General features: G+C 43.1%; 1 protein-coding gene across 2 annotated transcripts; it reads right to left on the bottom strand.

The window, feature by feature from the left end:
* Positions 1 to 61: 61 nt before the first annotated feature.
* On the bottom strand, positions 62 to 22,374 carry LOC115101528 (B-cell lymphoma 3 protein homolog). 2 transcript variants are annotated; one of them, XM_029621008.2, is made up of 9 exons: positions 21,246 to 22,374; positions 20,619 to 20,778; positions 9,726 to 9,834; positions 2,914 to 3,115; positions 2,149 to 2,237; positions 1,896 to 1,973; positions 1,477 to 1,644; positions 1,002 to 1,107; positions 62 to 921 (listed from the first exon to the last, which is right to left on the bottom strand). In XM_029621008.2, the coding sequence occupies exons 1-9, from the start codon at positions 21,895 to 21,897 to the stop codon at positions 470 to 472; spliced, it is 2,016 nt and encodes a 671-aa protein (XP_029476868.1). In that variant the 5' UTR covers positions 21,898 to 22,374; the 3' UTR covers positions 62 to 469. The 2 variants fall into 2 exon arrangements, with proteins under 2 accessions (XP_029476868.1, XP_029476874.1); XM_029621014.2 differs by having other exon boundaries at positions 21,570 to 22,373.
* Between the last annotated feature and the right edge of the window lie 1,066 nt (positions 22,375 to 23,440).

Genomic DNA, 23,440 nt, shown 5'->3' with positions numbered 1-23,440 from the left:
CTGGTTCTGTGTCCGTGTGCTGCTATGAATGTGAAGAAATAGCAGCGCATAGAAAAATAACTTGATGTAGAAAAATATTTATCAATTATACAATATATTATTCAAAGTAAACCAGAAAAGAAAAAGCTAAAAAAGAATCACGAATTTCAAGTAAGGTGGCAGCATTCAAGACCTCCTGGTGGAGCACCAGTTTCCAAACAGCCCATCACACACACACAACAGTTCTGAATGAAGTATATTCAGGAAACTGCAGTAATGTTCATTCTTCCAGTGTAGGTGTCATTGCATGTAGAATTGTAAGGAGACTAATGCAGTCACATGACAAATGCATCCAGCTGAGATCTAGAGGTACATAATCATACTGGCATAGGCTCTATAGTCCAACAGTAAACAAACTATCTCGTTACCAACCAATAACTCAAACAGTGGTGGAACCTAACTCAGCAGGGACACTGAAAGCGCATCTCTGTCAACTGTTGCCCATGCTGCTGCTGACACTCATGATGGAGACATCTGATTGGGAGGCAGTAGATACAGTGGCTGGGTATGGGATGTTGGTGTGGAGGAGGATAAAGGGAGGCTCTGGATGAAGAGGTCTCTGGGCTCCAGGGGAGTAATAGGCTAGTAAATGTCCTATTTGAGCATCAGTGATGGGGGACTGGTGGTGCATTGCTGGAGGGTAGCTGTAGGTCCTTCTCTGGGTCAGGCTGATGTCCACTGCAGTCATCCTGTCGGAGTCAAGCCTCACCGGCAGCTGCTCGCTCTCCTGGATCTTCATTGGAGACTGGCGGCCTGACAGGCTCTCTGCTGATTGGCTGTGAGGAGAGGGCGTGAGAGGTGCCTTGGGGGAATGGGACGAGCTGCGGTGAAGAGGCGAAGCTGTGGGAGTGGCCAATGGTGAAAGGCTGAGAGATGGAGAACCTGGGGACAGAGGGATGTGATGAGTTTACTGTGCCCGAATGCATGATGCACATCAAAATACGTGCTCGTCTCACCATTACCTCTGTTCTGTGAGTGGGGTGTGCTCCTGTGTGGTGAGGCTGGTACACACTGCTGAGCTTTGGGCTGCTGGTTTCTGGAGCCCTTCCCTCGTAGTACATCTGTTACCTGAGGACAGAGATCTAAAGGGTTAGGTTACCTGAGAGGACACACATTAACAGTGCTGCAATGACAACTAGTGAGTTCACTGCATCTGTGGGGCCTGCTACTGAGTGATAGCATTCCTTAGATTATTTGTGTTTTACTGTTGGTACAGTTTGTTGTTGTGATGACAAGAAATGCGTTATTAGGTACAGCCACTAGAGGGAAGCTCCCACAAGGATTAGTTCAGTCCTATGTCCACACTATCGTTCATTTAACCCACTAACTTCACTTTTTATTCTCCTACACATGTGTAAAGCTATTGATTGGTGTGAAACAGAGGGGGGAAAAGACCCTCTTCCATAGATCCAGTGCATTAATTTCCTTCTCTCTCACCTTCTTGTTCTTGGCCACCATCGCGGGGGTGTCATTGTGGTAGTTCTTCACACTGCTGTCGGCTCTGTTCTTCAGTAGCAGCCTGGCTGTGTCTACCTGGCCTCGCCCACAGGCACTGTGCAGGGCCGTGTTCCCACTGTACGACTGGCCATTCACATTACAGTCATTCTGATGAGGAGGGGGCAGGGAGAGAGGAAGTGGGAGATTGTTGAGAAGATGTCAAAATAAGTAACACGGTTAGTCTTGGATGGCGATGTGTAACTAAACAGAATCACTTTGAACATTTCTTGTAAATCATCTTCCCAGAAAGGAAAGATAAACCTAAAGGGGAACAGGGGAGGATCTACAGACCATTTTAAATATAGATGAGCTGACTTCAGTAGAACAGCTGGAGTCACATACAACACACGTAGCCTTACCTCTATGAGGAAGTGCACCATGTCCATATTGTGGTTCTCTACTGCGTGTATGAGAGGACTGTGGCCACTCTTGATGTCCTGCTTAGAGAGAGGAGAATGGGGACTCTGTAAAGTGGAACTGGAATTAATTGAGTATTACCTGGTATTGAGTAACTAGATGATTCAGTATGCCAGAATAACTCAAAGCCCATTTGAAATGGCCCAGCATTAAGGGGAGAGATGGAGAGTTAGGTGGGGGAGGAAGGTGACTGACCATAGCATTGATGTCTGCCCCAGCATCCAGCAGCATTCTGACCAGCTCCTTGTGTCCACCCTGTACAGCTAGGTGGAGAGGGGTGAGGCCTGGAGGGGGGGGGGGGGGGATAAGCAGTTAGGGAGAGAATCACACGCGCACACGCTCCAGAGCCCATGTGTATTCTAGGGGTTTTCTGCTGTTTTGAGTACAAGGCAAACCATGCTGTGCCCAGACTTGTCACACTGGCATACAGACCACAACAGCAGGAAATGCCCTATTCCCCTCTCTGCCTCATACGCCCACCACCATGGGACCCACAGCATGAGTCAAACAGGGGGGATAATGTGTGCTACATATAATGTTAGTATGTGTCGCAACTCAGAAATATTCCCACAATATGGGAATTCCTGTACATTAGGCATGAATGTTGTAAACATTGTGGGAGGGTTACTGGCTTTATTTGGGGTAGTAGTATACATCCTAGATCTATTATTGTATGTCTGGCATGATTACCACAAAGGAGCTGTCTGTTTCTTCTATGGACTGTCAATTAGGTCACATTGGAAAGTTAAGAGGGACTGCGGTTGAAAATTAGCCGGCTGGCTAAAACCGGCACTTTTACTGAAACGTTGATTAATGTGCACTGTCCCTGTAAAAATAAAATTAACTAAACTAAACTAAACTAAGAGGAATATAGAATTTATGAATTGAATTTAAATGAATCCCCTGCATTGTCTCAATTGAAACATAATTGAGGGCAACTTAGTAGCAGTAGTAACTTACCCTCATAGTTCCTGACCTCCAGGCAAGTCAAGATGGAGGGGTGGGAAAGGACGACAGAGAGGCAGGCCTGCTGGCCGTGTTCACAGCAGAGGTGGACCGTTGTCTGACCGTTACGGTCCAGAGCCCCCGGGTCAGCACCCGCACGCAGCAACGCCCCCACCATGTGGGCCTGATGGGTAATCACAGCCAGATGAAGAGGGGTCTGAGAAAGAGGGAGACAGAAAATTCATCTTTAGACAATCATTAAACAAGAACAAATGAAAACCAGGGGCGTCATAACTGTACATTTCACACTAAATATCTGCGGTCACTATTTCTGAAAAGACTGCACACGCACAAACATATTGAGATTTATAAACTTGGCGCACGCCATACATACGTATGTTTCCCGGTTGTGTGCCCCTTTACTCTTTCTCCTTGTAGGCCTATGCTACCTCGTGGGTATTAAACTATCACAGAAAAGGTGAGGCATTTTTTATGCAATGATCATGGAAATGAAAAATAATAGCCCAGGAATTAGACGCCTATTTCTAATTATTTTAAAATTCAAAGATAAATGAAATAGATTCTCACTAAAGGCAAATGATTGCATCTTGTTATTACCTTGTTAATTGTTATGAATAAGCCTGTCCATCATATCCCCTACTTGCACAAAATACTAATCTCCTTCCTGCTTGCAATGCAATACTTCAACCACTAGAAAATGTACACACATGGTCTAAATTTTGCAGAGTCATAAATTATAAATGCAAACTTGCGTGAACGCATGTTTGGGGCTATATTTTGTACATACGGATGGTTTATAAATGAGGTAAACCATTTTTTGTAAACCAAGAGCAGAGGAAGAAGAGATGAGGAGGAATAGTGTATTACTCCTGTTAATGGAATCGCATCGTTTCATCTCCATCCAGTTCTGCAGGGGGAAGGTCACAAGAGCTTATAAACGGTGGGCTAGATAAGGTTGGGCATAAGTCCCTAAACAAACCAGAGCCGCCCAGCACAGAGGGCTTTCTGGCTTCATCAGATTTGGACATCGGCAGACAAAGATAAACGCCACACGGCATGGTAAACACACCATTAAAGTCCAAAATACAAATCAGCTAGGAGATGAAGATACAGCCCCATACATTTTTTTTCTAGTTTCAAAATTAGGTGCACCTAAAGTATTTGAAAGAACTAATGCTGTTTCGAGCCAGGTCGAATGTGATGCTGTTTCGAGCCAGGTCGAATTCCAGAGACATGCCACTATGCAGGGGATTGCAGATTCCAACACGGGTTTACTGAAAGCACTGGAGCAATCCAGGATCTTCCAGAGATGGCCAATGATTCATTAATTCATAAAACCTGATTTGAAACATGTTAACTTTGTCAGTGGTCCAATGTCCAGAGACATTCAGAAAGGGTTTAGGGAAGTCACTTGATCTGGAATCTATCAATAATCATACTGAACAATCTCAGTGGTCAGGATGATCATTTAGTTTCACTTTTGATTCAGGAAAAGCCTGTACTTACAGTGTGTGTGTGTGTGTGTGTGTGTGAGGCTGTGTTCCAGTAAAGAACAGCAGTAAAATACCAAAGCGCCGGCGGGAGAAAACACTGGTGAAATGCCAGTGGCCTTCACTTCCTGAGAAAACACTCCTATTTCCCTGAATCGTCAGTCATGACTGATCACACACACCCTAGTGTTTGACCTCCCATGAACTACCAACAGTCTGACTCAGTCATATTGTGCTTCCTAGAATGTCCCTGAACATGAAGCCGTAAAGGACGTAACCGGCAACATGTCACAATACTTAATCAAAGGCACAGGTCAAATAAAGGCTTTTATGGTGGTCCAAAAACATTCCAAAGTTCATTGAGTTTAGTACCAGCTTCCTGTAAACCATTCCAGAATGACAAACAAAAACAGCACAGATAAGAGGGGCAGAGTGTGGGGAGGGAGAGAAGGGGGAGCATAGGGTAAGAAAGCCAGGGAGAGGAATAGCTGGATGCGGTATAGACAAGGGGATAGACGGGATAAGAGGGAAAATCCCTTCCCTCTCCCCTGCTGGCTGTGTGTCCACAGAGTTACATTCCAATGAAATGAGCAGATAAACCAGAAGAACAGAGGAGTGGAGGGGAGAGTTCTAGGTATGAGGAAAAGCCTTGAAAGGATGGTTGTGTGCCAGACAAAGATAAGGATACAAAGAACAGGAGGAGGAGGTAAAAACAAAGAGAAATTAGAGGTGTGCATAGGGTGTACTTCCTGTTAATGTTCTAGTTGTGCAACTTCTCAGGAAAGACTAACAAAGTCCCTTACCATACCATGGAAGAGCTTATTTTACTAGTTCTTTACAAGTTTCAATAATTTGTATAATTTATGCAGTTATAGGAGGGGTCAACTCACAATGTACTGAGATAAAATCAGAGAGAGAGACGATCAGAGAGATGGAGACTAGCGCAGAAAGGGAAAGTCCCGGATTCTACCCTCTAAACCTCAGCAACAAGGTATGTTGAGAAACAGAGCAGAGCAGGGGGGGTGTCATGTGACTTCTCAGAATGAGGATACTAAGTGCACATACACATGCACTGTAGAAGCCTCACACAATACACTGCATGCCACAAGCACACCCACATAGACAGACAAAGCATAATGTACAAAGTGGCAACAGCAGCGTTAACGACATGGTCATTCATTTGCAATATCTGAACAGTTTCCAGGGAACTTGAATAACCTAACATGGGAGTAACATTGGCCAGAGAATTGGGAAGTGCACCAGCTAGTAGATGTCAGTGTTTGGTTAGTAGTAGTGACAGTGTTTGGTTAGCAGTAGATGTCAGTGTTTGGTTAGCAGTAGATGTCAGTGTTTGGTTAGTAGTAGTGACAGTATTTGGTTAGTAGTAGTGACAGTATTTGGTTAGTAGTAGGGACAGTGTTTGGTTAGCAGTAGTGACAGTGTTTGGTTAGTAGTAGATGACAGTGTTTGGTTAGTAGTAGATGACAGTGTTTGGTTAGTAGTAGATGACAGTGTTTGGTTAGTAGTAGATGACAGTGTTTGGTTAGCAGTAGTGACAGTGTTTGGTTAGCAGTAGTGCCAGTGTTTGGTTAGCAGTAGTGACAGTGTTTGGTTAGCAGTAGTGACAGTGTTTGGTTAGCAGTAGTGACAGTGTTTGGTTAGTAGTAGTGACAGTGTTTGGTTAGCAGTAGTGACAGTGTTTGGTTAGCAGTAGTGACAGTGTTTGGTTAGCAGTAGTGACAGTGTTTGGTTAGCAGTAGTGACAGTGTTTGGTTAGCAGTAGTGACAGTGTTTGGTTAGCAGTAGTGACAGTGTTTGGTTAGCAGTAGTGACAGTGTTTGGTTAGCAGTAGTGACAGTGTTTGGTTAGCAGTAGTGACAGTGTTTGGTTAGCAGTAGTGACAGTGTTTGGTTAGCAGTAGTGACAGTGTTTGGTTAGTAGTAGTGACAGTGTTTGGTTAGTAGTAGTGACAGTGTTTGGTTAGTAGTAGTGACAGTGTTTGGTTAGTAGTAGATGACAGTGTTTGCTTAGTAGTAGATGACAGTGTTTGGTTAGTAGTAGATGACAGTGTGTGGTTAGTAGTAGATGACAGTGTTTGGTTAGTAGTAGTGACAGTGTTTGGTTAGTAGTAGATGACAGTGTTTGGTTAGTAGTAGATGACAGTGTTTGGTTAGTAGTAGTGACAGTGTTTGGTTAGCAGTAGTGACAGTGTTTGGTTAGCAGTAGTGACAGTGTTTGGTTAGTAGTAGTGACAGTGTTTGGTTAGTAGTAGTGACAGTGTTTGGTTAGTAGTAGTGACAGTGTTTGGTTAGTAGTAGTGACAGTGTTTGGTTAGTAGTAGATGACAGTGTTTGGTTAGTAGTAGATGACAGTGTTTGGTTAGTAGTAGATGACAGTGTTTGGTTAGTAGTAGATGACAGTGTTTGGTTAGTAGTAGATGACAGTGTTTGGTTAGTAGTAGATGACAGTGTTTGGTTAGTAGTAGTGACAGTGTTTGGTTAGTAGTAGTGACAGTGTTTGGTTAGTAGTAGATGACAGTGTTTGGTTAGTAGTAGATGACAGTGTTTGGTTAGTAGTAGATGACAGTGTTTGGTTAGTAGTAGATGACAGTGTTTGGTTAGTAGTAGATGACAGTGTTTGGTTAGTAGTAGATGACAGTGTTTGGTTAGTAGTAGTGACAGTGTTTGGTTAGTAGTAGATGACAGTGTTTGGTTAGTAGTAGTGACAGTGTTTGGTTAGTAGTAGATGACAGTGTTTGGTTAGTAGTAGATGACAGTGTTTGGTTAGTAGTAGTGACAGTGTTTGGTTAGTAGTAGATGACAGTGTTTGGTTAGTAGTAGTGACAGTGTTTGGTTAGTAGTAGATGACAGTGTTTGGTTAGTAGTAGTGACAGTGTTTGGTTAGTAGTAGATGACAGTGTTTGGTTAGTAGTAGATGACAGTGTTTGGTTAGTAGTAGATGACAGTGTTTGGTTAGTAGTAGATGACAGTGTTTGGTTAGTAGTAGTGACAGTGTTTGGTTAGTAGTAGTGACAGTGTTTGGTTAGTAGTAGATGACAGTGTTTGGTTAGTAGTAGATGACAGTGTTTGGTTAGTAGTAGATGACAGTGTTTGGTTAGTAGTAGTGACAGTGTTTGGTTAGTAGTAGATGACAGTGTTTGGTTAGTAGTAGATGACAGTGTTTGGTTAGTAGTAGATGACAGTGTTTGGTTAGTAGTAGTGACAGTGTTTGGTTAGTAGTAGTGACAGTGTTTGGTTAGTAGTAGTGACAGTGTTTGGTTAGTAGTAGTGACAGTGTTTGGTTAGTAGTAGTGACAGTGTTTGGTTAGTAGTAGTGACAGTGTTTGGTTAGTAGTAGTGACAGTGTTTGGTTAGTAGTAGTGACAGTGTTTGGTTAGTAGTAGTGACAGTGTTTGGTTAGTAGTAGATGACAGTGTTTGGTTAGTAGTAGTGACAGTGTTTGGTTAGTAGTAGTGACAGTGTTTGGTTAGTAGTAGTGACAGTGTTTGGTTAGTAGTAGATGACAGTGTTTGGTTAGTAGTAGTGACAGTGTTTGGTTAGTAGTAGATGCCAGTGTTTGGTTAGTAGTAGATGCCAGTGTTTGGTTAGTAGTAGTGACAGTGTTTGGTTAGTAGTAGTGACAGTGTTTGGTTAGTAGTAGTGACAGTGTTTGGTTAGTAGTAGTGACAGTGTTTGGTTAGTAGTAGATGACAGTGTTTGGTTAGTAGTAGATGACAGTGTTTGGTTAGTAGTAGTGACAGTGTTTGGTTAGTAGTAGTGACAGTGTTTGGTTAGTAGTAGTGACAGTGTTTGGTTAGTAGTAGTGACAGTGTTTGGTTAGTAGTAGTAACAGTGTTTGGTTAGTAGTAGTGACAGTGTTTGGTTAGTAGTAGATGACAGTGTTTGGTTAGTAGTAGATGACAGTGTTTGGTTAGTAGTAGTGACAGTGTTTGGTTAGTAGTAGTGACAGTGTTTGGTTAGTAGTAGTGACAGTGTTTGGTTAGTAGTAGTGACAGTGTGGGAGTATAAAACAGCTGTTTCATAGCACCAGTGCTGCAGCTGATCTGGTAGTCGCACAATGTGCACATGCATCTCAGTACTGATATTAACTCTGTCAAACCGTTGAATAAAATTGACCACTGAAGTATTGTTTGGACTGCACAACACATGTTGAACTGCTAGAGAAAGTTGGTTTTTTGCTGACATAGTATGATTATCTGGCATTGCCAAAAGAGCTTGGCAGGCTTTATGTGAAAGTATTGTGGAGTGTGTTTTAAGATTTTTATTTGGGGTTACAGACTATCCTATATAGTCATTTATTTGTGATTATAACTGACAAATCTAATAAACAATTAGAAAATGGGTTCTCAGGCTTGGCAATAGGTCTGTATCTGGTAGTCACATCGTGGCGAGCATCATGTCTCTCAGCCTGGACTGAAATCTCTCCCTGGCCCCTCACACGAACGTATACAGCCTGTCACTAGACTATGCACTACAGACAGGATATCACTGGAAATGCCTCCGTCTCACCTCAACGGTGAGAAAACACAACAAATGGTACCTACGTTATTTCTGGTAAGTGAGCAATGTGTTGTCTGCAACCCCAGTTGTGTGTGTGTGTGTGTGTGTGTGTGTGTGTGTGTGTGTGTGTGTGTGTGTGTGCGCGCGCATATGAAGGGTTCAGGGTGATTTCTCTGGGGTGATTAAGCAGACTAACAGAGCTGCAGAGGGAATGTGGCATTGACAGGGTGTGGTGGCACGCTGGAGGGAGGAAGTGGACTCATTTGAAAGTGATGGGAAAAGTCCATGGGGCATTGATGGACTGGGAAAGGTGCAGAAGATGGAACCCAACAGAAAAGAGAACATCACTTCAGAACACACAGCCCTGAACAAAGGATACCAAATCATAGCACATCCTTCCAAGCAATAGGCTTATGCGTGTGACCTTGGCCTGCATTAAGCACAGGTAACCAGAAACTGTACATTTCTTCTGATAACCGGCAGCCGAGAGGTGTCGGTCTGTGTACGGTAAAGAGGCTGGGCGAGGAGGAAATCAAGGACTTCCTCTTTCACACCTTTCCTTATTGTGCTCTGAAGTCTGCAGTGAGTGGCAGGTGTGTGTGTGTGTGTATATGTTTTCCTATATTATCAGAACCCCAATGTCCTAATATTTCACCGTAATGTCCTGAAAAGGTAGGAAAACAAATTCTATTTTAAGCTTAAGGGTTTTGGGGTTAAGGAAAATATGATTTTTACACTCCAATAACTCCTGACATTTCTGAAAACACAGCTGTGTGTGCTCGTGCATGTATCTCACCTGTCTCAGGTTGTTGTAGATGTCCAGGCCTGTGTGAACCAGTTCCAGGAGAAGGATCATTCTTTGGATCTGAGCTTCCTGCCCCTGCACCACTGCTATGTGAAGAGCCCTGTAACACACACACACCCAAGTCAAAACTACACACAAAAATAAAACAGGTACACAATTCTTCCACACACAAATTCTGATTTAAACCAATAAATGCACAAAATAAATTGACACACATCCTTTTCACACAACTCCAGCATGATTGTAAAGTGGCTGCTGATACATCCTGACACAGAAACCCCCTGACTAACCTTTAAGCCAGAGAAATCCTATGGACTACAAACTGAATGACACACTAACTGGCATGTGATGGCTGGCTGGGTGTAAAACCGTTACACAATTGCAGTAGAAAGTTTACACAAGCCTACAATATGTTTTGACAAATTCAGGCTAACCCATAACCTATATATTACTGAATGACCGAGTACTGGCCAACTTCACTTGACCTATGACCTTATTCTCCACAACTGACAGTTAGGCTGAGAGGAGAGCAGTGTGGTGCGTGACTCATTACAAAGCCTGTAGAAAACTGATCAAGGTGACTAGGAAACTGATATTTATATAGTATGTAAAGTGAAAGAACAGAGGTCAAACATAAGAATAAGGAAGAATGACAGGAGTTCCTGGGGGAAAAAAATATTATCAGAAGTGAATTTCAGTAAACTCGTTTGGTTTGGTGTAACTTCCTGTTGTGTGACAATGGCACAGCCCTCTGTATTGGGGGAGATAATCACCATTAAACCATTAGAACTACGGTCTCTATTAGGGGCTTTCTGTGTGTTTTCATGTCTTTCAGCTTCCTCCAATGAATATCAATCGTAAATGCAGAACAAGAGAAGAAAGGTTATGACAGGAAATTGGGTAGGGACATTTTGAGAGAATGATTTAAAAGTACCTTCACTGAGAATTTGGGGTTAGCACAAATTTACGGTAATGTCAGTTTTTTTTTTGTCTACTTCCTGATCTGTTGTCCATTAAACAGAGTTACAACAGACTAAAACACATATTGGTGTTTGGCATGTCTACCTACTGCACATACAACTAAAGTCTGAGGAGATGAGTAACAACATATTTGCATACTGCAAAGAGGAAATGGCAGATAAAGAAAATACATAGGCCTACACACACAGAGAACATTGCTCAAAGACAACTCTGACAGCTCTTATACAAAACAAATTTAGCAGAAAACCTTTTTAATCTCCAGCATCTACCTTGTTGGCTTTTTAACACTGGTCACAAATGGTACGTGCTGCAGGCCTACACAGTACAAATGGTATGTCCTGAGACAAAACATTTGTCATCCTCTTTCAGAGAGTTGTGAGTTATGTCATACATTCCTCCACATAACTACACTGAACAAAAATATAAACACAACATGTGAAGTGTTGGTCCCATGTTCCATGAGCTGAAATAAAAAAATCCCAGAAATGTTCCAAAAGCTTATTTCTCTAATGTTTTACACATTTGTTTCCCTCCCTGTCAGTGAGCATTTCTTCTTTGCCAAGTGTGGGATTGATTAAACAGGATGATCAGTATCTGACCGTTAGGCGCTACATAGGGTACTACGTACGGCCCAGTACATCACTTGGGCCAAGCTTCCTGCCATCCAGGACCTTTATACCAGGCGGTGTCAGAGAAAGGCCCCAAAAAATGGTCAAAAACTCAAGTCACACTAGTCGTAGACTGTTCTCTCTGCTACTGCATGGCAAGCGGTACCGGAGCACCAAGTCTAGGTCCAAGCGGGTCCTTAACAGCTTCTACCCCCAAGCTATAACACTGCTGAACAATTTATCAAATGGCCACCCGGACAATTTACATTGACACCACCCTTTGTTTTTACTCAGTACCGGAGCCCCCTGTATATAGCCTCGTTATTTTTATGTAATTCAACTGGGTAACTTTATTTTTACTTTATTTTGATTTAGTAAATATTTTAACTCTTTCTTGAACTGTACCGTTGGTTATGGGCTTGTAAGTAAGCATTTCACAAATAAATAAAATTAGATTTCATTTGAAATGTGCACCTTTTGCGGGGGACAATAAGGTGACTAAAATGTGCAGTTTTGTCACAACACAGTGCCACGGGTGTCTGAAATTTTGAGGGAGCATGCAACTGGTATGCTTACTGCAGGAATGTTCACCAGAGCTTTTGCCAGAGAATTGAATGTTAATTTCTCTACCATAAGCCACCTCCAACGTAATTTTAGAAAATTTGGTAGTATGTCCAACCAACCTCACAACGTGTATGGTGTTCTGTAGGCGAGTGGTTTACTGATGTCAATGTTGTAAATGGAGTGACAGTGGGGATATGGTATTTTTTTTATTAACCTTTATTTAACTAGGCAAGTCAGTTAAGAACAAATTCATATTTACAATGACAGCCTAGGAACAGTGGGTTACCTGCCTTGTTCAGGAGCAGAATGACAATTTTTATATTTTCAGCTTGGGGATTCAATCTTGCAACCTTTCAGTTACTAGTCCAACACTCTAACCACTAGGCTACCCGCCTCCCCGGTATGGGCAGGCATAAGCTAAGGACAACAAACACAATTGAATTTTATCAATGACAATTTGAATACTCAGAGATACCGTGACATGATCCTGAGTCCCATTGTCGTGCCATTTATCCGCCACCATCACCTCATGTTTCAGCATGATAATGCCCCATGTCGCAAAGATCTGTACACAATTCCTGGAAGCTAAAAATGTCCCAGTTCTTCCATGGCCTGCATACTCACCAGACATGTCACCCCATAGAGCATGTTTGGGATGCTCTGGATCTATGTGTACGACATAGTCTGTTTTGTCACCAAAGCCCCATATACTACCCACCACTGCGATCTGATAGCTCTCCTTGGCTGGCCCTCGCTTCATATTCATCACCAAACCCACTGGCTCCAGGTCATCTAGAAGTCTTTGCTAGGTAAATCTCAGCTCACTGGTCACCATAGCAGCACCCACCCGTAGCACGCGCACCAGCAGGTATATTTTACTGGTCAACCCTAAAGCCAATTCCTCCTTTGGCCGCATCTCCTTCCAGTTCTCTGCTGCCAATGACTGGAACGAACTGCAAAAATCACTGAAGCTGGAGACTCATATCTCCCTCACTCACTCACTTTAAGCACCAGCTGTCAGAGCAGCTCACAGATCACTGCACCTGTACATAGCCCATCTGTAAATAGCTCATCCAACTACCTCATCCCCATACTGTTATTTGATTTATTTTTGCTACTTTGCACCCCAGTATCTCTACTTGCACATTCATCTTCTGCGCATCCATCACTCCAGTGTTTAATTGCTATATTGTAATTATTTAGCCACTATGGCCTATTTATTGCCTTACCTCCCTTATCCTACCTCCTTTGCACACACTGTATATAGATTTTTTCTATTATATTATTGACTGTATGTTTGTTTATTCCATGTGTTACTCTGTGTTGTTGTTTGTGTTGCCTTGCCTTGCTTTATCTTGGCCAGGTCGCAGTTGTAGATGAGAACTTGTTCTCAACTAGCCTACCTGGTTAAATAAAGGTAAAATAAAACATAAAATCGTGTCCCAGTTCTCGCCAATATCCAGCAACTTCGCACAGGAATTGAAGAGGAGTGGGACAACATTTCACAGGCCACAGTCAACAGCCTGATCAACTCTGAAGGAGATGTGTTGTGCTGCACAAGGCAAATTGTAGTCACACCAGATACTGACTGGTGTTCTGATCCACACTTCTACCTTTAAGGTATCTGTGACCAACAAATGCGTATCTGTATTCCCAGTCATGTGACATTCATAGATTTAGGGCCTAATACATTTATTTCAATTGACTGATTTCCTTATATGAACTGTAACTTAGTAAAATATTTGAAATTGTTGCATTTTGTATTTTTGTTCAGTACAAATTGTAGTACTAGTCCATAGCTTGAGCCAACAATGCCCTTAGCATCAACAAATTAAACAGATTTTTTAAATATTTTTTTATAAAAAAAGATTTCACAACTTATGTTGGAGGGCTCGTGTGTGAGATAGGGAGAGGTCATACAGCTTAGCTCTGTTTTACCAGGCAGAGAGAGACTGACTTGACAGCTAATGTAATATTTGGGTGCCAAGCCGAAACATTACATTCTTTCGGAGCTTGATTAAGGCAAGTCCTAACAGAACACTTATCAGCATACGGCCTTGGGTGGATCTCATTATTGCCTCTCTTGAAGACAGGTGCGTGCCTACCTGCACTTATGAGTAATTAAACCTAGCATTATGCATTAGGAGTATATTGTGTTATACAGGGCAGTATGTTACTAATACAGACTGATCATTGAGACATTGCTCATCTCTGATCAACCTGTGTCACCGTAGACCTTCATATTCAAACAGAGTGGCTGGGTGGATGCATCTTTCACAACACAACAATGCATAGCACAGGTGTGGAGATGTGTGGTAACATTATACAGAGCCTGAGGTTTGGAGGCAGGTGTTTGACTGATGTCAATGCAGAAGGCAGGTCTAACCAATCACAACCAGCCATCTCATCCGTGTAGCTAGTGTAACACAGACCAAAACATGTCAACAAACCATAGCCAATACAACCTTGCTTTCCGCATTTCTTGTTCAACTTGAGTAAACAAATCTTTCACATAGAGAAAGACGCAATAGGGATGACAGTTTGTCTTCGTAAATGAAATCCATCTCCATACAAGTGTAGTTCTAACCGGCACTGTGGTGACTGATGCAACTGAAGATGACCACAAGACAGTCTCATAACAGTAAAACGTGTGACAGTGTTGACTCTCTCGCAATCTGACCTGACTAATGGCCATACAGCACAGTGAAGCCACTCAGCCGTCTGATCAGTGTGAAAAGCAGAACTTGTGTTTGGCCGCATATGTCGGTTCTTTCCTAAAAAGCTCCCCTTTCTGGTAAGTGAGAACCACCCCTGACCACGTTCACAAGTGTATCCATTGTAGGGCTGACCCCAGTTTGTCAACTTGTCGATTGTTTGGTCGATAGGCTGTTGGTCGACCAACATTTTTTTAGTTGAGCAATATAAAAAAATGTTATGGCAAAAGAGACTTGTCGGATTCACATTTGTCTCAGTGGACCATTGAGGAGGATTGCTCATTAGGATCACCAGTAGTACATTATTTAGAGGAGGATTGCTCATTAGTATCACCAGTAGTACATTATTTAGAGGAGGATTGCTCATTAGTATCACCAGTAGTACATTATTTAGAGGAGGATTGCTCATTAGTATCACCAGTAGTACATTATTTAGAGGAGGATTGCTCATTAGTATCACCAGTAGTACATTATTTAGAGGAGGATTGCTCATTAGTATCACCAGTAGTACATTATTTAGAGGAGGATTGCTCATTAGTATCACCAGTAGTACATTATTTAGAGGAGGATTGCTCATTAGTATCACCAGTAGTACATTATTTAGAGGAGGATTGCTCATTAGTATCACCAGTAGTACATTATTTAGAGGAGGATTGCTCATTAGTATCACCAGTAGTACATTATTTAGAGGAGGATTGCTCATTAGTATCACCAGTAGTACATTATTTAGAGGAGGATTGCTCATTAGTATCACCAGTAGTACATTATTTTTGTTTAATGCATTCAATAGATGATTATTATTACTACAGTCTTACCATTCTCATTGTCAGAGTGGACACGTTGTTTGAGGATCGCACAACCTAGGCTACACTTCTGAGGAACATGTTTCGGTTTATTTCATTCCATTTGGGAGTTGTCAATTTCCTCATTGCAATTTGTAGCGCTTCTGTCAATATTGAGTAAGGACGAGCACCTGACTATACATAGAAGTAGGCCTAGGATACCTGGTGTGCGCGCAAATATAGGCTATAAATGTGCCCATTTGGGGATCTGATAGTATTTCTGTCTTAACTCACCACCACTGTGGAACTTCTGAGAGTCATTTTTTCTTCACCTCAAACAGTGAGTAAACTAAGTCTGTTTTTACATTCATTGAGAATGTCAAGGTCGGCCTCCCGGGTGGCACAGTGGTTAAGGGCGCTATTGGTGGCAGCTGTGCCACCAGAGACTCTGGATTCGCACCCAGGCTCTGTCGTAACCTGCCGTGACCGGGAGGTCCGTGGGGCGATGCACAATTGGCATAGCTTCGTCCGGGTTAGGGAGGGATTGGTCGGTAGGGATATCCTCGTCTCATCGCGCACCAGCGACTCCTGTGGCGGGCCGGGCACAGTGCATGCTAACCAAGGTTGCCAGGTGCACTGTGTTTCCTCCAACACATTGGTGTGGCTGGCTTCCGGGTTGGATGCACGCTGTGTTAAGAAGCAGTACGGCTTGGTTGGGTTGTGTATCGGAGGACGCATGACTTTCAACCTTCGTCTCTCCCGTACGGGAGTTGTAGCGATGAGATAAGATAGTTGCTACTAACAATTGGATACCATGAAATTGGGGATATAAAAATAAAAAATGAAAAAATAAAAAAAGAGACTGCCAAGGTCATCCTCAACGTAGCCTATTTTTCGATAACCACTCAGCATGAAAGGGGGAAAAAATGTCATGCTCTGATCCGGTGGAAACATCATAAAATAAGCATACCTGATTACTGCTGGGTTCTCCCATGCAGTGAGGAAGCAGAATGAATTAATCTGCAGCAGAGTCTTTACATCACGTAGTAATAATGTATTTGTGGAGTATGTGAGTAGATGACAAACATGCATTATTGCAGCACAATGAGGATGACAACAGTAATGGCATCAGTTCTGATTAAAAACAGTCCCCAGATGAGTATATGCGAGGTGCCTCTCCTAACATTCCTCAAAAAGCTATCAACACCCAACTGACCTAGTAACAGGTGTCTCCATTCAGTGCAATGGTGAGATTATCACACACTTGAACAAGGTTAATCTCTCTCTCTCTTTCTCTCAAGATGAAACTGCTCTCTCTCCTGTTCCTGGAAGTGGGGCAGACCACAGCCCCAGATAACCCAAAGCACACTGACGCAGGAACGCTGGGCTACACTCAAACACACACTGACAGTGGCGTACATGTGGTATCCTGTTTGGGGGGAGGTGAGGGAATACGGGTTGCTGTGGCCAGCAGACCACCTGAGAGAGCGATGACTTTAAGACAGGTGTATTAAACAGAAGGGAGCCAGAAACACACCACAGTCCAACTTACAATACATCCTTTTCAGAAACCATTTGAGTCATTAGTAGGTGTTGGTAGCCAGAATGCATACATTTCTTACTTTTTGAAAACTGGACCCGTGGGAATTGAACCAACTCTGACACTCTGACATTGCAAGCACCAAGCTCTACAAACTGAGCCACATGGGACACCCTGAGACTAGAGCCTGACATAGCCTTTACGGTTGCCTGTTAGTTTTAGATGTTTTTTTTATTGAGCTTTAAAGCACTGGTCTTTTAGTTGTTCCAAAGGTCAGAACCAAAACGTTTGGTCCTGGCCTTTGGAACAGACTGCCGGAGGATCTAAGGGCAGGCTTCAGAAACTGGAGACATTTTAAAGAAAAATCTTAAGGCATAAGTAAAAGCAAGGCTAAAAAGGTTAAGGTGCTTTTAGTCATACAATTAAAAAAAAATAAAAAATGGTACACAATTCTAAATGTATTTTAATCAATTAGTCTCATGTCCACTTATTTTATTATTGTTTTACTATTTTATTTGTTAAGCACTTTGAAATGCAAATGTATCATCTAAGAAATGTGGTATATAAATAAAGTGTGATCTGATTTTTGCCATGGCAGCACTAAAGCTACTTCCTCCAGTTTATTGACCCCTCCCCTACCTACATGTCTGCATAGGTTGGAAGCAGATCCCTGGCCAAGCACAGCGGTGAGCCAAAGTTGTTGGGTACTATACGTGTGGTTTGCAAGAAACTGCTGAACAAACGTCATCCCCACCTGTATTCTAGAAGCATGACAATAACCATCACAAATACATGATGTACTGTCCCCATGTTACTGCACTGACTGCACAGCTGTCTCTCATTCAAGCAGATAGATGGACAATGAACAAGGGAGAATGAGACAGGGGTGAGAGAAACAGGGGTGAGAGAGACAGGGGTGAGAGAGACAGGGGTGAGAGAAACAGGGGTGAGAGAAACAGGGGTGAGAGAAACAGGGGTGAGAGAGACAGGGGAGCGTGTGACAGAGGGGTGAGAGAAACAGGGGTGAGAGAGACAGGGGTGAGAGAGACAGGGGTGAGAGAGACAGGGGAGCGTGTGACAGAGGGGTGAGAGAAACAGGGGTGAGAGAGACAGGGGAGCATGTGACAGAGGGGTGAGAGAATGTCAATGAGAGATAAGCGGGGAAGAGATCAAAAGAAAAGCGAGAGAAATAAAGACAGAGAGAGAGAGAGAGAGAGAGAGAAAGCGGTAAATGAGGAAGTGAGGAGCGGATGTTTGGGTTTTTGAGCTCATTCATTTAAAAACACAGAGAAATGAAAACAGAGAGATACAGAAAGACCTGAGAAAACCGCAGTCACACATTGAGAGGCGCACGCTCAGAGGTTTTCCCGAAACTGAGGGGCTCAGAGGCGATGAGAACTGAGGATTAACACCCCATTGACGTAAGCACACACACACACACAGACACACTTGGGGATGGTGGGGGGCTGAGAAGCAGCACTGTCTTTCTGCTGAAATCGAACTTTTCATCAGACAGACCACAATACAAGTAGGTACCAGCCAGGGTAATGTACTTCTTTACAGTCTACCACTTCATCAAGTAGTTTGACTTCATAAGAACAGCACCCAAACATGAGAACAGCACCCAAAAGCCCCAGGGCAACCACCAAGGTACAGTTTGATTTAAAAAAATATATATATATATATTTTTTTTTAAAGCCACACAAAAAAACGAGCACTGAAATGCAAATGAACTTTTATACGGATACATTTTCTTAAACATCTTGTGATCAGATGGCAAGGTGTTTTCTTCCTGATTGATTTCAGTGCTGGTCCCTGGGCTCTACATCACATGAAATCATCCCAAGCGGAACTGCTGTGTCTGGAAACCCACAGCCAGGTCTGCTCTTTCTCGATCATGTGTTTGTTGTGATGGGATGCAAATGAGTGACACACAGCACTTAAACTACAGGAACATGACTTTGCAATGCCATTCTTGGATGGACTTATGATTTCAGTCACATGAGTGTTTTTGTATCGTCCTCGCATGTCTGTCAGTGAATGGGTGAGTGCTCAGGTGTTGAAGGTCAGAGAGGGCATCGGTGCGTGAGGTTGTTATTAACATGTGATTGAATGTACCCCACCCACTCCTTAACCTCAAACATAAGGTGACCAGACATCCCCGATATCCCGGGGACAGTCCCCGATTTGGGTGGCCTGTCCCCGGCTAGTACCGGAAATGTCCCTGATTATCCCCCAGAAAGAAAAGCAACTCTGAAGTTAAATTGAGGCTGATATTTCAGTAATCAAAAGCTGTATGCAATCGGATTTCAATGTCAAATGTCTCACCACTTGTATCAAACTTGTTTGCTCCCTTCTATGAGAACATTTGGTCAGTGATACATTGTAACAACTGCATGAACAACCATGCCCATAGCCAGAAAACCTTTCAAACAGCATAAGGCTACCAAACTGGGGTGATTTAAAAATGACCAAGGTAGGCTAAAATTAAGAAACATTTGAGTGGTTAATCAATTTCTGTGTTATGAATAATTAAAGTATTTGAAAGGACTACCGGAAATGTATAGTTAAAAATAGTTCCATGGGCGGCCTCCCGAGTGGTGCAGTGGTCTGAGGCACTGCATTGCGGTGCTAGCTGTGCCACTAAGGAACCTGGTTCGAGTCCAGGCTCTGTCGCAGCCAGCCATGACCGAGAGACTGATGGGGCGGTGCACAATTAGCCCAGCATCGTCCGGGTGAGGGGAGGGTTTGGCCGGCAAGGATGTTCCAGTCCCATCGCGCGCTAGAGACTTCTGTGGTGGGCCGGGCGCAATGCCTGCTGACATGGTCGCCAGGTGTACTGTGTTTCTTCAGACACATTGGTGTGGTTGGCTTCCTGGTGAAGCGGGCATTGTGTCAAGAAGCAGTGGGGCTTGGTTGGGTTGTGTTTCGGAGGACGCACAGCTCTTGACCTTTGCCTCTCCCGAGTCCGTACGGGAGTTGCAGCGATGGGGCAGGACTGTAACTACCAATTGGGGAGAAAAGGGGGTATATATATATATAAATATTTTATTTTTTACAAAAAATTATAATTCCATGGGATATTTTAATCTTCTTTCTTAGTTATTTTTTGTTGTGTGTTGTTATCTGGTCACCTTACTCTAATAGTCATCCCAGCCTCCCAGAGGCAAGCCTGTGTCTCATATGAATACTCACACAAACAATGCAAACAGACACAGAACATGACACACACACAAAGTACAGATCACGGAGGTCAAGTTCCATCCCAGAATCCCCCTCACCCAGTGACACTTTCACTGAGAAGCAGAGCAGAGAATTGACTCCATTAATCATTACAGAGACAGGAAGTGAAATGAAGGTAAAGAATGTGGTGGGGTAAGGGTACACACAGCACACTCCTCTCTCACCACCAACACCCCTCACAGCCAGGTGAATCATAGACCAAAACAAACAAACAAGACTGTGTGACATCTCCTCTCCCTCCAACACATACCTAACTGATCAGGGTCATATGTAAAATATGTTGAAATGGAAAACAAAAATGACTTACTGAACTCGACCCAGTCCATAGCTCCTAGCAGGAAGTCAGGGTTAGCAAGGAACCCTCATAGGGCAACAGTACTACTCTAGGCCCCATCTGCTACATGAGACTAACTGAAGTTCAATGCATGTAGGGTTTTCAAAAACAAACATACGTGTCGCCATCGTTGTCTTGGCGAGTCGCCAGGGCAACATCTGCCAGCAGGTGTCCAGCGTGTCCCGGGTAAAGAGAGGACTGGAGGTGAGAGACAGGCACGTTCACAACCAGTGGTGACCTGCTGGGCCACGAGTAGAATGGGTGCCCTGGATAGGGATCTGGTTGATAGAGGGAGGGAGGGGGCAGATTGTTTGGTACAATGCCATGAAATAAGGAAATTACAGGTGACCCATTGACATGTTTTTAATCAGTTCAATCATTTATCGCTGGAATGTCTGACAAAACAGATTCTCAATGACTGGGGTTCAAAAGCAGGACTAACCATCACTGCACAATGACACACGATCTATGAAGGAACATTCCACAGAGAAAATCGGTTTCTGACTCAAAGGCAAATGACCACTAACTGATTCCGCAGTATATTCTCTTTCAAACCAATAACTTTGATTATGATCAAATTAATACAGTTATAACACGACTGTCTGATAGGATTACGCATTTTGTTTTGCTCTATTAGAAGAACAAAACTATGAAAATGCGATAGGATAAACCCTGAATAATAAAAGCCTGTACACTTTAATTTTAAGATTTTTTCACTTGTCTTTTGCCAGGGCGACTAACTTACAGTAAGGACGGGGTGCCTGCATTGAACGAACCGGATCGATGCTTTGGTGTTCATTGTCAAAACCGCTGGCGGCGGACAATTGTCTGTGTGAGACCGATGCCAGGGTACCAATGCTCTCATCGTCGTAGCTTTTTAATAAAATCTTTGGAGGACTTGGTCTGCAGCACAAGTCTTTGTTTTTGTAAGGGGATAAGCGCTCCTCTCTCCCGGGTGGGGTACGTGACTGTTCCGGCGTCTCCCATTCAGAAGGAAATGGACGTTTCCTAAAAGGAAGCCACGAGGAAGATATGTTCTGTGTTCGTGTGTCTGTTTTGCTGCTCTCACCAGGGTTCGGAGTGAATGGCGTATGAGAAGTTGCAGCTGGTGAGTGTTTTTTCTCCAGAAAAGCCGGGTTTCCCGTTTTCACAGGAGGTTTTATCAACGATACTCCACAACGATGCTCCAGCGGCTCCACAGTGTGGCTGGGATTTCCGTTTGGACCGTCATCCTTCGTGAGGGGGGCAGCGGGATACTGCATTCTTATACTGGCGGAGCGACCTTTGCTGGTGGGAGTCCTGTCGGCGCCGCTCCCACGCTCCCTCGTTCTGGTGCTCAGATCCAGCGGCACTGTGGTTTGAGTCTGGTGACCGTTCATGGTCATTGTCCTCGGCATGAACACGGATCAAGTATCCTGGAATCAGCCTCGGGTGTTTGTCGTCTCAAAACATAGCAGTGATTCAAATGTCAATTCAATGTATGTTTTCTATAGCCTAGGCACAGTCTCCTTCTCCACGAAAATATCCAAATGTTGTTTTGATTTGGGAGTTTAATAATGTAATTTGCCAAGCCAATGCAAGAATGGCTCGAGGCTATTCTCCAAATCCATAAATGTTCATTTTGAGAGAGAAAATTAGTGTAAACTGATACTAATTTAAGTTTCTTCAATTAATTAAATCACCCCACTGACTTATAGTAAATGTTCAGAATGATAAATATAAGACTTTTAAATAACCTAACTGACGGTAACACACCTGCAATATAACTGCAGGTAGTGGGCAATTGAAGAAAATCAATAGGCTATTATGTTCCTTTTATTGCAACGAATCAACTAGTCCGTAAACTCTGTCTTTCTCTTTCTCTCTCTCGCTCTCGCTCTCTCTCTCTCATTCACTTAACCAAATCCGCGAAACTGGGGCTTTCCCTTTCGTATAAGAATTAACTCTTTACCTTCCTATTTGCAAACTGAAACAATGCGTTCTGACGGTCTACTTTTTTTCAACCAACACCTTTAAGATAAAGGTTTAGTGTAGCCTACGTAACTGAAGTGTTCAATGTTAATTTAGGATTTAATTCACTTAAATGTTAGAATTTCTGTTTTACCCCGGTTTAGGCTATGGATTAATCTAGTATGTCAACGATGCCAAATGTTTTTTCTGAATTTAATTTAGGACTAGCACAAACGCTGCTAGAGATGGCAAAATGGCATGCAATGCTCGAATTCTGCATAGAGAGCATTTTGGCACCAGGAAGTTATGAGGAAAAATGGTTTGCATGTGATCTAATCTAGGGGTCTCAAACTCATTTCATGGGGGGTCTAGTGTCTGCAGTTTTTTCCTTTAAATTAAGCAATAGACAACCAGGTGTTGGCAGTTCCTTACTAAATAGTGTCCTTGATTCATCAATCAAGTACAATAGAGAGAAAACCCTCAGCCACTCGGCCCTCCATGGAATGAGTTTGACACATGCGATCTAATCGGTTGATCATATGGTGTTGTCAGTGTCATTCCACTGTAGTTTCCCAGGGTTTACCAATTCAGTGGGATCTCCCCACAGTTGATAGGCCTATTGGGGATAAACTCATATCCTGTAGCAGTAACTGGATGGAGCAATGACTGGATGACTCTCTGTCTGACTATCTGACCTCTATCATTGGAGAAAATAACCTTCTGGGCGGTGAGCCACCCGGAGGTTTGCCAGTTCAAATCCCGGTTCAGACAGGGGAAATCTGATGGTCAAGGCATTGTGCCCTTAAGCAAGGCACTTAACCCCCCACAACTCCTCCACGGGCGCACAATGTGGCAACCCCCTCCTCCAAACTGTGTATGTATGTGTGTCTTTTGGAGGGGTTGAGATAAAGCAGAGGTCAAATTTCAGTGTGACCTTATGTACAATTGACCAATAAAGGGATCCTAAGCTTAAATAGCCTTCTGATCTGG

This window comes from Oncorhynchus nerka, linkage group LG3 (assembly GCF_034236695.1).
Source record: "Oncorhynchus nerka isolate Pitt River linkage group LG3, Oner_Uvic_2.0, whole genome shotgun sequence".
NCBI classification, from domain to species: Eukaryota; Metazoa; Chordata; class Actinopteri; order Salmoniformes; family Salmonidae; genus Oncorhynchus; species Oncorhynchus nerka.
This window is presented reverse-complemented; position numbering and strand designations above follow the sequence as displayed.

Excerpts from the sequence above, each read along its gene's own strand:
- LOC115101528 (XM_029621008.2), bottom strand. The coding sequence starts at position 21,897 with ATGCCGAGGACAATGACCATGAACGGTCACCAGACTCAAACCACAGTG. Across the intron at positions 1,645-1,895 it reads TGGTGCACTTCCTCATAGAG|AATGACTGTAATGTGAATGG; the intron begins GTAAGGCTACGT and ends CCTCCTCATCAG. Across the intron at positions 922-1,001 it reads ACCCCACTCACAGAACAGAG|GTTCTCCATCTCTCAGCCTT; the intron begins GTAATGGTGAGA and ends CTCTGTCCCCAG.